The sequence below is a fragment of the Microtus oregoni genome, unplaced genomic scaffold (genome assembly GCF_018167655.1).
Source record: "Microtus oregoni isolate MIOR12 unplaced genomic scaffold, Mior012 000013F_ref0000133, whole genome shotgun sequence".
Lineage (NCBI taxonomy): Eukaryota > Metazoa > Chordata > Mammalia > Rodentia > Cricetidae > Microtus > Microtus oregoni.
Window position 1 is genome coordinate 11,817,952 of NW_024543072.1, and position 12,525 is coordinate 11,830,476.

General features: G+C 49.6%; 1 protein-coding gene across 1 annotated transcript; it reads right to left on the reverse strand.

Moving 5' to 3' along the window:
• Positions 1-5,115: 5,115 nt before the first annotated feature.
• Fam25a (family with sequence similarity 25 member A) lies at positions 5,116-8,542 on the reverse strand. Its single transcript, XM_041663148.1, has 3 exons — positions 8,455-8,542; positions 7,074-7,136; positions 5,116-5,302 (listed from the first exon to the last, which is right to left on the reverse strand). The coding sequence occupies exons 1-3, from the start codon at positions 8,525-8,527 to the stop codon at positions 5,169-5,171; spliced, it is 270 nt and encodes an 89-aa protein (XP_041519082.1). The 5' UTR covers positions 8,528-8,542; the 3' UTR covers positions 5,116-5,168.
• Between the last annotated feature and the right edge of the window lie 3,983 nt (positions 8,543-12,525).

Sequence of the window (12,525 nt, forward strand, 5' to 3'; positions counted from 1 at the left end):
GGGGAAGAGGTTATAGTACCTAAAACTAATATGCTAGTGTAATTTCTGGTACTTTTTTATTTATTCATTTGTTTGAACCAGGGTTTTAGGTAGCACAGGATAGCCTCAAACCTGCTATTAGCTGGGGTTAGCCTTGAACTCATTCCAGTCCTCCTGCCTATTGCTCATCTGACCTGTTTTTTGGTTGGTTGGTTGGTTGGTTGGTTGGTTGGTTGGTTGGTTTTTTTGAGACAGGGTTTCTCTGTAGCTTTGGAGCCTGTCGTGGAACTCGCTCTGTAGACCAGACTGACCTCAGATCTCACAGAGATCCGCCTGCCTCTGCCTCCCAAGTGCTGGGATTAAAGGTGTGCGCCACCACCGCCCGGCTGCAAGTTTTTTTAAAAAACAAACAGCAACTAGCGTGTGATAGTTGAGTATTCTTCTGCCTCTGAACACCACCCTACCTTGGACATTTTCAGGGATGTACACAGTCCTGTACCGGGAGCCTCCAGATCCAAGAAATCAGCTGGGGTGTACTGTCCTGCAGACCTCACACTTCCCAGTTTTTCCATAAAAGCTTCTTAACCTGTTGTTTGCTCAAACTGTTAGCAGCCACCACTTGAAGGAAGACATCTGAGTGTTCCTGGTGCAGCTGCCACCGATGAAAAGAGTTAATAGACATGAGCATCAGGAGAAATAAACACAGCTTATCAGTGAGCACTCCAGAGGACTAGGACCAGCTCACTGAAGTCTCTGCAGTTGAGGAATCTGTTTTCTGTGGTGCCCTAAACAGAACCCAGGACCTAGCACAAACTACACCCCAGCCATTGGTTTTCTGAGATAGGGTCTCCCTACATAGCTCAAAAATGATCCTCTTGCCTGTCCATCCTGAGTGTTGGAATTTCAGGTGTGTGTCACCATGCCTAGATAAATGAAGTCTTAAAGAATTCCAACTATATTCTGTCTTTCCAGAGAGCTTCTGTAAACAGACTGCTTTGGTTTCCCGGCCACCCAGACCCGAATAATCACACCAAAACTATATTACTTATAGCACTGTTTGGCCAATGGTTCAGGCATATTCCTAACTAGCTCTTATATGTTAACCCATTTCTATTAATCTGTGTAGCACGACCAGGCTGTGGCTTGCCGGTAAAGTTCTGGAGTCCTCCTTCGGTAGCTACATGGTGTCTGGCTGACTCAGCCTTTCTCCCTGCATTCAGTTTAGTTTTTCTGCCTAGCTATACTAACTATATTCTTCTCCTATCATAGGCCAAAGCAGCTTCTTTATTAACCAATGGTAATAAAACCTAGTCACAGCATACAAAGGGGAATTCCTCATCAGGCTTCCAGGCTGTTGAAACTTTTGAGTTCTAGCCCAACTCTTTCCTTGAACTTCAACAATCCTAATTCAAACTTCCCTGTGCTATAATTTCAGGACTGTAGGTTTTCAGTAACAGTAGGCCATTGGTTTTCTGAAGTGTGGTGAGACCAGGGAGGGTAGAGGATGACCCAAGATTCAGACCAGCATCATTTTCTTCTGGTACCACTATTATTTTGATAGCACTGGCTCCATGCCCTTCATTGCCAAGGACGCTGAGGAGAAAATGAAATATGGAAATAATGCTGTGGGAGATGACCTAAGGTTTAGGCAGCACTTTGGCTCTCTTTGGAGGTGGGACAATTTTTAAAAACTATTTTATTGGTATTGTGGGGTAGAGGCACACACATGCCATGGCGTATGTGTGTGTATAGAGGTCAGAGGACACGGAGTTGGCCCTAGCCCTGTGCTTTTCCGAGGGTTCCAGGGGCTGAGTGCAAGCCATCAACATTACTCAGCGAGCATTTTATCCGCTGAGCCATCTCATCGGCCTAAGACAGAAGAATTTCATTGTTTATCTAACTCATGCCTGTGGACTAGTTCACATCAGAGCTGTCACGCAGCCTCAACGATGCAGGCTGGCCTCCATAGCCTGTTAAGCAGAACGCTCACACCGAGCCACCCTGAACGTCCACAAAGACACGTAGTAACTCTCGGAAGCACTTCACCAGGGAACAGTCTTGATTGCGCTAGTATTGCCCTCCATAACCAAGTTTTTAAAACAACTGTCTTACTTTCAGTGCTAAAGTAAGGATTTCTCATATTCCCACAGATGGAGAGGACCACTGCTAATATTTTGTCAGGTATGAGCTGTCTAGGTTTTTAAGATGCTCTTAGATAATTATAGCATTTGCCTTATGAAAAATGAGCTTGTTCTGCATATGTTTTGCAACTTATTAACTGACTTGGACATAATATATTTATACTCCCCTAGTTGTTTATAAGGCCTGGGCACGGACCTTGCTTGTCTGAAGTAAGCACCTACCACTGGGCTACATCCCCAGCCCTTCCTACTCAGAAGCCATGTATAATCCCTTTCCTCTATTAGCCAAAGATGGTAGCCTTCCAGGCCCAGATCCCATTTACAGACCGAAGAAGTTACTGTTCAGTAGAATTTATAGGTACCACCAGACGGTGGTGGCACACGCCTTTATCCCAGCACTCAGGAGGCAAAGGCAGGTGGCTCTCTGAATTTGAGGCCACCCTGATCTACAAGAACTAGTTCCAGGACAGGACAGGCCCAAAACTACAAAGAAACCATGTCTCGGAAAACCAAAAAAAAAAAAAAAAAAAAAAAAAAAGATTTTATAGGTACCATCTCCACACTGTGTGACAAGCCTCATGAACAGCACAGCTTGCCACCTGAGTGGTGTCTGATGATTGCTGATGTTTCCATCCTGCTCTCATGTTCTGGGCACTATGAACATGTTATAGTAAGTCTACACTCCCCTTTGGCACCGTTACACACCCAAGGAAATCATTCCAGTCCATGTCTGCCACTCATACTATCCCTAGCTCTATAAGCTTGGGTTTGGTTGGGGAAATTCAGAAGTCTTCAGGAGCCAAACCAAGGTAAAAAGTCCGACACTAACTAGACAATATACGTGCTAGTGTTGACCCTTGAGTAGCCTGTGCTTTTAGAAATCTGAGAGACATTTCCAGAAGAGTCAAAACGTGGCAAGAAACTGATTTATTCTTTGACCAAAGCACCTTTTCTCTTCATTTCTGCTAAGAGCAAATAGCAAATAAATGAACACTTAGAGCCTTGCAATGCACGCCTTTAATCCCAGCACTCAGGTGGCAGAGGCAGGTGGATCTCTGCGTTTGAGGCCCGCCTGGTCTACAGAACAAGTGCCAGGACTGTTACACAGAGACCCTGTCTTGAAGGGGAAAAAAAAATCATAGACTTTTACACAGAATTTCTCTTAATCTGTGCTCACAAAAAAAGTATATGTGTGCATGTATGTGTGTGTTGTATGATAAATGCATGTTGCACATGCGTATGCAGGCACACTAGCCCATACACACCTGGAGACCAGAGGCTGATGTTGGGTGTCTTCCTCCACCACTCTTCGCCCTGAGTTTTGAGGCAGGGTGTCATTGAGCCTGCAGATCATTGCTTCATTCAGCTTGACTGGCAGGCAAGATCCCAGGATCCACCCGTCTCTGCTCCCATACTTAGGTGTTTAACATGGATGCTGGGGCTCAAATACAGGTCCTCACACTTGTCCAGCAAGCACTTTGTCCACTTTCGGTGTTTCATGTAGCCCAAACCGACTTTGAATTCAGCCTCCTTCCTCCACCTCCCAAGTGCTGGAATTTCCAACATGTACCACCACACCTGGCTTCTGTTCCAAAACTTCTAAATGCTCTTTACTTGCACACTGTTTGCAGACAAGGTCTCATGTAGCCGAGGCTGGCCTTAAACTCACTATGTAGCTGAGGATTGGTCTGTCTCACTTCCTGGGTGCTGGAATTACAGGGGTGTGCCGTGTGCCACCACGTCTAGTCCCCCACACATGTATCTGAACTGTAATGTAGTGATTGCTCATGAGAGGAAGGAAGGAGGCCCACTGCCACCCACTGGCTATGTCTTGGCCACGTGTCTCCAAGTGGAGCCCACCAGAACACCAGAAGCTTCCAGGAAACCGACTTCGGTACCCTCCAGTAGAAATGCTTTTCTGGGTCTCAGGACAGGCAGCCCAGCCATTCCCTGGTCCCGACCTTTCTTTGCAAGGAAAAACCCAAGAATGCTACAGCCCACACGCACTTGGCCTTTGGAGCGGCTACACACCTGCAGCTGGGGGTGGGGCACAGTGGGAGAGAGCAGGTGTGCTTGTTAAGCCCTAGGTTAGCTGGACAAATAGAGAAGCAAAGAGAAGGAAGGGAGAGGTGGGAGAGAACTCCCTAGGTAAAGGGCTCGCTGTGCAGTCATACGGACCTGAGCTTCACCCTCAAAACCCACATTTAAAGTAAAAAAAATGAAAACAACCATGGTGGTGATGCGCGCTCATATTCCCGGTGCTGCAGCAGTGGGGACAGGCAGATCTTGCTGGCCGGCCAGCCTCGTCTACTGGGCCAGTCGCAGGCCAGTGAGAGACCCTGTCTGAAAACACACACACACACACACACACACACACACACACACACAAGAGGACTGCTTGCTGGAATGATAATTCCTCATCTGATTTGTTGGATGAAAACCACAAGAGGTGGCAGGTACCCACCATGTTGGTTGTTCCTCTATGGCAGAGGAGAAGCTAACAATATACAGAGTTCCCATTTAAAAAAAAAAAACAACGGCAATGGGTTTTTGATCCTACTGCATGTACTGGCTTTGTGGGAGCCTAGGCAGTTTAGATGCTCACCTTACTAGACCTGGATGGAGGTGGGTGGTCCTTGGACTTCCCATAGGGCAGGGAACCCTGATTGCTCTTTGGGCTGATGAGGGAGGGGGACGTGATTGGGGGAGGGGGGGAAATGGGAGGCGGTGGCGGGGAAGAGACAGAAATCTTTAATAAATAAATAAATTTTTAAAAAATTGAAAAAAAAAAAGTTTAGCGTCCTGGGTCCTAGTGGCATTTGCCTATGATCCCACCCTCAGGAGGTTGAGACAAAAGGATCAGGGGTTCAAGCTCAGCCTCAGCTGCACAGCAAGTGCACGTAAGACCTGTGTCCAAAGCAAAATGAAGAACAACGGAAAATCACTCTGCCTACGGTTTCTATCCAACAGGAGTAAGTTCAAGACTCTATTCACGTTTCATGCTTTTTATTGACATTCAGGAAGGGCCAGGCATGGTGGCAGGCCGTCTCACTGTCCCAGATTACCCAGACTTTGTACAGCGTGGTTAACAGCATCGGTAACAGTGTGGTTCACCTTCTCACTCATCTCCTTCACCACTCTGTCCCCTGATTCTTGGGCTGTCTTCAGGGCATTGGTAACGACTGTTGGAAAAAGAAAATCGTAGGAGTAAGTGATCCAGTGCTTCCAGCAGGAGAGGCCTGGGGGGAGGTCATCTTAGGGGACCAATCCTGGGGGCTCCAGGAGGATGAAGGGACAAGTGCCAGTGTCATAATGAATCCCAGTTTGGTTTGATTTTCCCCAACAACTTTCATTTCTTCACGTTTGAGTAAGACAGCACGGACAGCTCACGAGTGCACTGGCTACTTTTTTACACTGTTTCTGGGTAGTGCTTCTTCGTCTTCTCTGACCATTTTTATGAAGATTGCTATATTTGGTTACTGTTTTTGTCACAAGCATTTATCACAGAGGTCTGTGGCCTTCCTTTTGACTTAACTCCCGTTGCGCTTTGCTTCGCTTTTTGCGTTCCTGTCCCTGGCCCCTCCTGTGACGTTTCAGATCGACAGCTTTGCCTAATGTTTTCTCTATGACTACTGTGCTGTTCTGTGGTTATTTTCAAGAGCCTCCCCTCTCCACGATTATACTGAAGTCTCTCAGGACACTTCTTTGATCTGAATTTCTGTGTCCCCCAAATTCCATGTTGTAAATCCTCCTTGAGATCACGCCATGAAAAGGTGGGCTGTGCTGCTGGCTAGGTTAGCAGGATTGGTGGAGCCTTGTGAACAGGAAGGCTAAAACCCAGGAGAGCAAGCCAGTCCTTCAGCCAAGGGAGGACATAGCAGAAAGATGTCACATAAGCCAGGAGCCAGCTTCACCAGATGCCCAGTGCTGCCTGGGGCTTCCAGACTTCAGCACCAAGAACAACCCTTTTTTTTTTTTATTTTAAGGTTTTCAAGATGAGTTTCTCTGTGTAGCCCTGCCTGTCCTGGAACTCACTGTGTTGACCAGGCTGGCCTTGAACTCATATACATCCACCAGTAGAGATTAAAGGCATGCACCACCACTGCCCAGTTTATCAATACATTTCCTTCTTCTTTCCCATCTTTTTGAGTGAGAGTCTCACTACATATGTACCATAATGGGCTGGTATTCATTATGTAACCCGGGCTAGCCTCAAACTCAGTTTTCTCGCCTCATTTTCCCTAGTTCTGGGGTCATAGACATGATCCACCGTGCGTGGCTATAGAAATAATAAATTTCTGCTGTGTAGAAACCATTGAATTTACAGCATTTCATTTTAGCTGTAAACTGTTAAACAGTTTAATATACTTGTATATTTAAATGTAAATCCTTCACCCAGCTGGACCCTACTTCGTTGTAAAGATTGGAATGAGATATGTCTTGTACACTGTTCTACTCATGGCATAACACATACACAGTAAGTTGTTATACAAATACATATTAAGATACATACTTGTCTATTTAATTGTTGTATCCCTATGTGCTGCCACATCACTTTCCGAGGCCTTGTCTTCTTCAAAGTCCACAGAGAAAACAGCCTAGATGGAGCCCTAACACAAGGTACAACCTGCACAGATAATTGCATCCGGGGGAGAATGCGCAGATAATTGCAGCCCAGCTGAGAGGATGCTACATCTGGGGCAGGGCTGGGTCTTGTTGAGCAAGAAAAGGATTCGCCCTAGCACAGGGGCTCCCTTCCTCCCTCTCTGTGTCCCTGCCTGCTGACTCCATTCTCTCTCTACTGTTCCTGTGCTGGGGACGCAACTACTTCACAGTAGGAAAGTGCTTTGCCTCCGAGCTACACACCCACGGCTCCGCCTCCTCTCCTTCCCTCCTTTTCTCCTGCCTTATTTTCCTCCTCCCCATTCCCGTCTTCAAACAGATCAGCCTTACCCTTCTCTCCAGCCTCCTTGACAGTGCCCACCACCTCCTTCACCACCTCCTCCACTGCATGAACTGAGGAGAAAAGACAAATTCAGAGTGAGGGTGTGTATCAGCCCACTTCCCCTCACAGTGACCCAGGATGCTTTTGGACAGTAAGGTGTAAGCCCACTCCCCCTCACAGTGACCCAGGATGCTTCTAGACAACATGGAGAGACTCTGCGATGCTGCCCCTAGTCAGGGGAGATGACTTAGGAAAACCCCTAGCTGCCTCCCTTCGTAGAACCCCCCAGATGCCTGGCTGCTGCAGATGCACAGGGCATTCCCTGCCCCTCTCTGCCTGGACGAGCATGGATAACAAGAACAGCCTTCTGCCAGCTGGGAACCTGAGGCGAGACAGCTGTTTGTCAGTCCGCCACACCTGTCAAGACGAGCTGACCAGCTGCTTCAGCCTCATCTGTACGTCTCCAGAGAAGTTAAGTTCCTCTAGGTGACTCTTCCTGGAAGAGGTAGTCCCTACCCACCTCCGGTTCTGGAGAGTTTGGGTAGGAGCATGTTAGAACCCGAAGACTTGAGAGACAGAACCGTTCCTAATACTACCTTCCGCTGCCATGTCCCTCACAGCTCAGACGGCTGGAAGATTAAGAAGAGGTCAGATGTGGGGCTGAGGAGTTTAAAATGAAGTACATGCTGCTTCTGTCTACAGCCATTTCCAAAGAGAACAGCAAACTCGACACAGGTTTCATCTGTGTCCCACAGTGGGACTCGTGAACCATGGCCACAGAACCATGTCCTAAGTTCTTGGAAGAAATGTCCTTTTAGATTTTGAGCAGGACCAGACTCCACGTTTCATAATAACAGAGCCTATGAAGTGTGGTGAAAATCAAAACCCATCTTCCTTTTTCTCTGGGTCAACAAATCAAATAGGCAGGATTTTTGTTTCAATTTGTTTTATAGTTCTTGCAAAAATCCAGGGCCTTGTGCAGACAAAGTGTCCTACCACTGAGCTGCACCCTCAGGCCCGAGAACAAGCAATGTTAACAGAAAGGTACTCTCGGCTTCCAGGCAGAAGGACCTAAGCCACCAGCATCTGGATTCTGCCTGCCTCCAGAAGCCTCCACAGGGCTGGCCTCATCCTGACCTCCGGGGAAGGCTCAGCCTAGGTCATGGAGCAAGTCCCTAGTAAGGAAGCTGCTTGGTCAGTGGCTCTCAACTGAAAAATTACCCCAGCCTTTGTGCCCCCAACTCTGCTATCTCCTGGTGGGACCACTGAGCCAAGCTTCCTGATGGGCCTCAGCCTCAGTCTACCCCAAGGAGACTCTTGCCTGCTTTCAACAGACCCAGAGAAGTCTGCCCTCAGCTTCCGGGCAGCTAGAAAGCCCTGGCCCCTTACCTGCTCCCTCAGTGGCTTTCTCAGTGCGGTGGGCCAAGCCCTCAGCGGCCAGCTTCCCCAAGCCTCCCAGCATCGTCCAGCCGTAGACAGTGACAGATACAGTGAGTGCCAAAGGCTGGATTAGCGTGCTTTTATACATGCCTGTGACGGCCTGCCAGGCTCCAGGGCACCAAGCCCTTACCCAGCCAATAGGAGCTGGTGAGTCAGTTCAGGGCCTGGGTGGGGCTACCCCAGTATGTGCACTACCCTCCTCTCAATGAGCCCCCCTATTTCCTCTACTAGGAGCCCCAAAAAGCCGGGACAAGGCAGAACCAGAGAAGTCACACTGGACATGTCTTGTCCCAAAGCAGGCGCTTTGAGCGCACTGTGAGTTAACATGGCAGTGCTTAGGAACCATTGTTATGCCAGGTCCTGGCTAGGGCCTGAGCTCCCTGACCTGAGCTCGGACCTGTTGCCTGAGGGCAAAGCCTCCAGCCTACCTGCCAGGGTCTCCACAGTGGCCTGGTCAGGCCGAGGTCCTACTGCCTTTCCCACTACAAGGGACCACAGCCCAGCTGAACGGCCTCATGGTCTCCACCTGACAGGAGGCTCAAAGTGTGGCCTCGCCCTCTGGAGGACACAGCGCTGGCCAGGTGCATGGTCATCCTGGCTCAGTCAGCTGATTTTCAGTCAGCCTAGGCCCTGGCTGAGTGATGGGGGCAGCCAGCCCGTGGGAGAGTCCTGGCCACTTTGTACTTTGGAGTGCAGCTTCTAGGGACATTCTCTAAGAGTTGCCCCACATCCTAGGCATGTAGGCTTGGGAAGCTGGCTCTCACTCGAATAACCCCGAGGAGCAGCTCCATAGCTTCCTGATATGTCTCATGCAGAGGGGTCAGGCTTCCTCCCTCATTACTCAGGGTAGGCAGGGATTCCTCAAGCCGCATACCACACGTTGCCTCCCTTAATCACTAGCCTAAGCAAAGCCTCAGTTTCCTCATCTATTAAATGGGACAGCTATGCCTTCCTGGCTGTGTCACTACTAGTCAGTGGGACAAAGCACGCAAGCTCTTGCAAATACCTGGTCGCTCCTGATCATCGTGGATATGCTGGGGAAGTTCCCCTTGGCCCTAGGCCCCACTCACTACAGCAGTGGGCCAAGGTGCAGGGCGTGGGAGACCCCGCAGAGCTAGAGAGCTAAGGGATATGGACTCCATTGGCCTAGGGATGGGCAGAAGGTCCTTGCGGAGTTCCCACTCGCAGGGGCTAGACCTGGGTCAGGAAGCTGGGGCCTCCTCCCTGGGAAGCCTCTCTCACCCCCTCAAGGCTGTCCTGCTAGGTGTGACAGAACTTAATTAGTGTTTACCTGATCAAGGCCCTCAGAGCCCATGACCTTCAGAGCTGAGTTCCTTTCACATTCCTGTATAGTGTTGGCGGGCGCTGGGCTGTGTCAGGGCAGTTAAAGGGTGCGGTGGGCAACAGGACCTCCAGTCACATGACCAAGCCCCACACGTTATTGTTGTCTCCTTAGGGCAGAAGTGGACAGACATTTAATTTGGAGCAGCCCATTTTAGGAACAGGAAGGGTGGGGAAATGACTCAGAGGGGAGAGCGCCTACCACGTAAGTGAGAAGACCTGAGTTCAAATCCTAGGACCCACATAAAGCAGGAACAGCCATGATCCTAGAACTGGTACAGGAAAATAGGACAAAGACAGGAGGGCTCCAAGATGCTTGTAGGCCAGCTAGCCAGGTGTGCACTGGGGGAAAGATCAAAGAGAGGATCTGTCTCAAATAAGGTGGAAGGTGCGGGCTGATGCCCTCAGCTGTCCTCCGTCCTACATGGGTGTCATGGCACACACATGCCTGCATTCACACACACAATGTGCACACACACAAAGACTTTTTTAAAAGAAAGAAAAAGAACAAAGATTCTTGCTAGTTATCTAAGAGAATGAATGTTCGTATGTATGTACTGTATGTATATAACCCCACAGGTGGGGAAAGGGCCATGAAAGTGGGGTCCCTGGAACTGAAGAAGGTTCAGCCCACCTTATCCTTCCCCACTTAAGGCAAAGTTCTAGAGGGTTCCACTCGGGACATTAGCTTGGGGAAGGAGTGTACAGCCAGTGGGGATGGGACTTCAAAATATATGAAGATACTTTTGGGCCCACCAAAGGCCCTGTTTCCACTGAGGGTGCCTGTGACCCCTATTTTCACAAGGGTCCTCTCTTGATATCCCCCTGCTAGTTTAGAATGACTTCTAGAATTCTCCCTGTAGGTCCCCAGCTTAGTTCTCAGCATGGTTCTCCTCTCTGAAGTTCCCCAGCCCCAATAGATCCCTGTCAAGAGTCAGCCCACACAGCCCAGGATGATACTCTAACCCCCGATCAGCCCACACAGCCCAGGACAGTGCTGTGACCCCTACCCAGTCAGATCCGGGATGCTGTCCCTCCCTCTTCCCGCCCCATCAGCCCACACAGCCCAGGATAATGATGTGACCCCCGCCCCCGTCAGGCACCACTTCCCAGAGACCCTGCCCTCTTTAGGACACTGTCTCCGGGTGAATACTCCAGTGACGTCACACTGCTGCTCTTTGCCCAGACACACACCCCAAATGCCTGGCCAGGAAAGGTAGAGGGACCCAGAGAAGCTGAACAGCCCGGAGGTGGACTTAGTTCCCTACCCTTCTGCTCTGGCTCAGGTCCAGTCTCAATGGTCACTCAGATCCAGCTGTGACCCGATCCCTGTGCTCCCAAGCCACCCTGAGAGTCCCAATAGGCCTTCTGGATTCTTCTAGATGCCTGGGACAGGACCCCTTTCTCACCAAAGATTCTCCTAACAATGGATGGATCCTGGCCTGTGCCTGCGTGGCTGGGCAGCTTTACCTGTCCGCACGAGGCTGCAGATGACTCAGGTGAAGTCTGCCCTCTGTTTCCCCATCCAGGGGAGCAGCCCTTGAACACAGGCACCCAACCAACCTTCCCTGAACCAGCAGGTCAGGTCTAGTCTTCCTAGGGCAGGGAGAATCTGGCTTCAACAGGAGTAAACTAATTCTCCTAGGAGAATTTGCTCAGCAACCCAGTTTGGCAAAGGACCTGCTGACTGAATCATCCAGTCAAGAAAAGCTGATTTTTCAAAGGCCCTTGGCCAACTTAGCAAAGACCAATGCTCTATTTAAAGTTGTTTACGTTGGGTGGCTAAACACGTAGGCTGCCTCATGTCTGACAGACACAAACATTTAAAGGATGGTGGTCCATCCCACCTCTGCTTCCTCACACTTTGGCCCGCAGATCTGTGTTTGTAGCAGATATTTCTGTACTCATAAATCCCGCACATGCTGAGCCCTCCTGGCCAGAGTGGAGCCTTAGGCATCCAGACTCACAGAGACCTGGCTTGTGGTCGCCAAAGGAAGCCATGCCCGGCGTTAAGTCATCCTACACATAAACAGGGTACCAGCTAGACTCCTGGTGAAACGTATGCTCACGGAAAGGGACCATGCACAGGGTGAACAATAAGAGACACTGGGGGGCTAATCGTCAGGAAATATGACGCCTGGTATCTGTCTGGATGGCTCAGAGGAGCATTAAAGGGTTTGTCTCCTGGAGCCTTGGCTGTGGAATAATCGAGGGACAGAAACTACAGCCGTCGACAGAGAACACATGACCTCTTCTAAACTTAGCACAAGAAGGGGGCAGCTGAGGGAATAAACCACCTCTCCTCTTCCTCCCCAGACTCCAGCCAGCATCTTCTGATCTGGTCCCAATCAGGCTCACAGGCAGGAATCCAGTAAAGCAACCCAGGCGAGCTGTCCAGGAAGGAACTGGTAGAGAGTGGGTGCGGAAGGAGATCAGGCTTAATTCTAAATGCCCATCTCTCCTCCTTGGAACTGTGTGGAACAACAAATGAGAGAAAGAGAAGGCCCACTGTCATGCTCCATTTCAGAGAACCGGGAGACAGGAGGTGTTTAGAAACCCAAAGTCAAGTGAGCAGAGAACCTGTGTGGGAAGTCAAGGGGTGGGATAATGCATTTGGAGGTTACTTTTTTGGCCAGCAGGGCACAGGGACCTCCAGCAGAAAGGACTCCTGGGGACAGA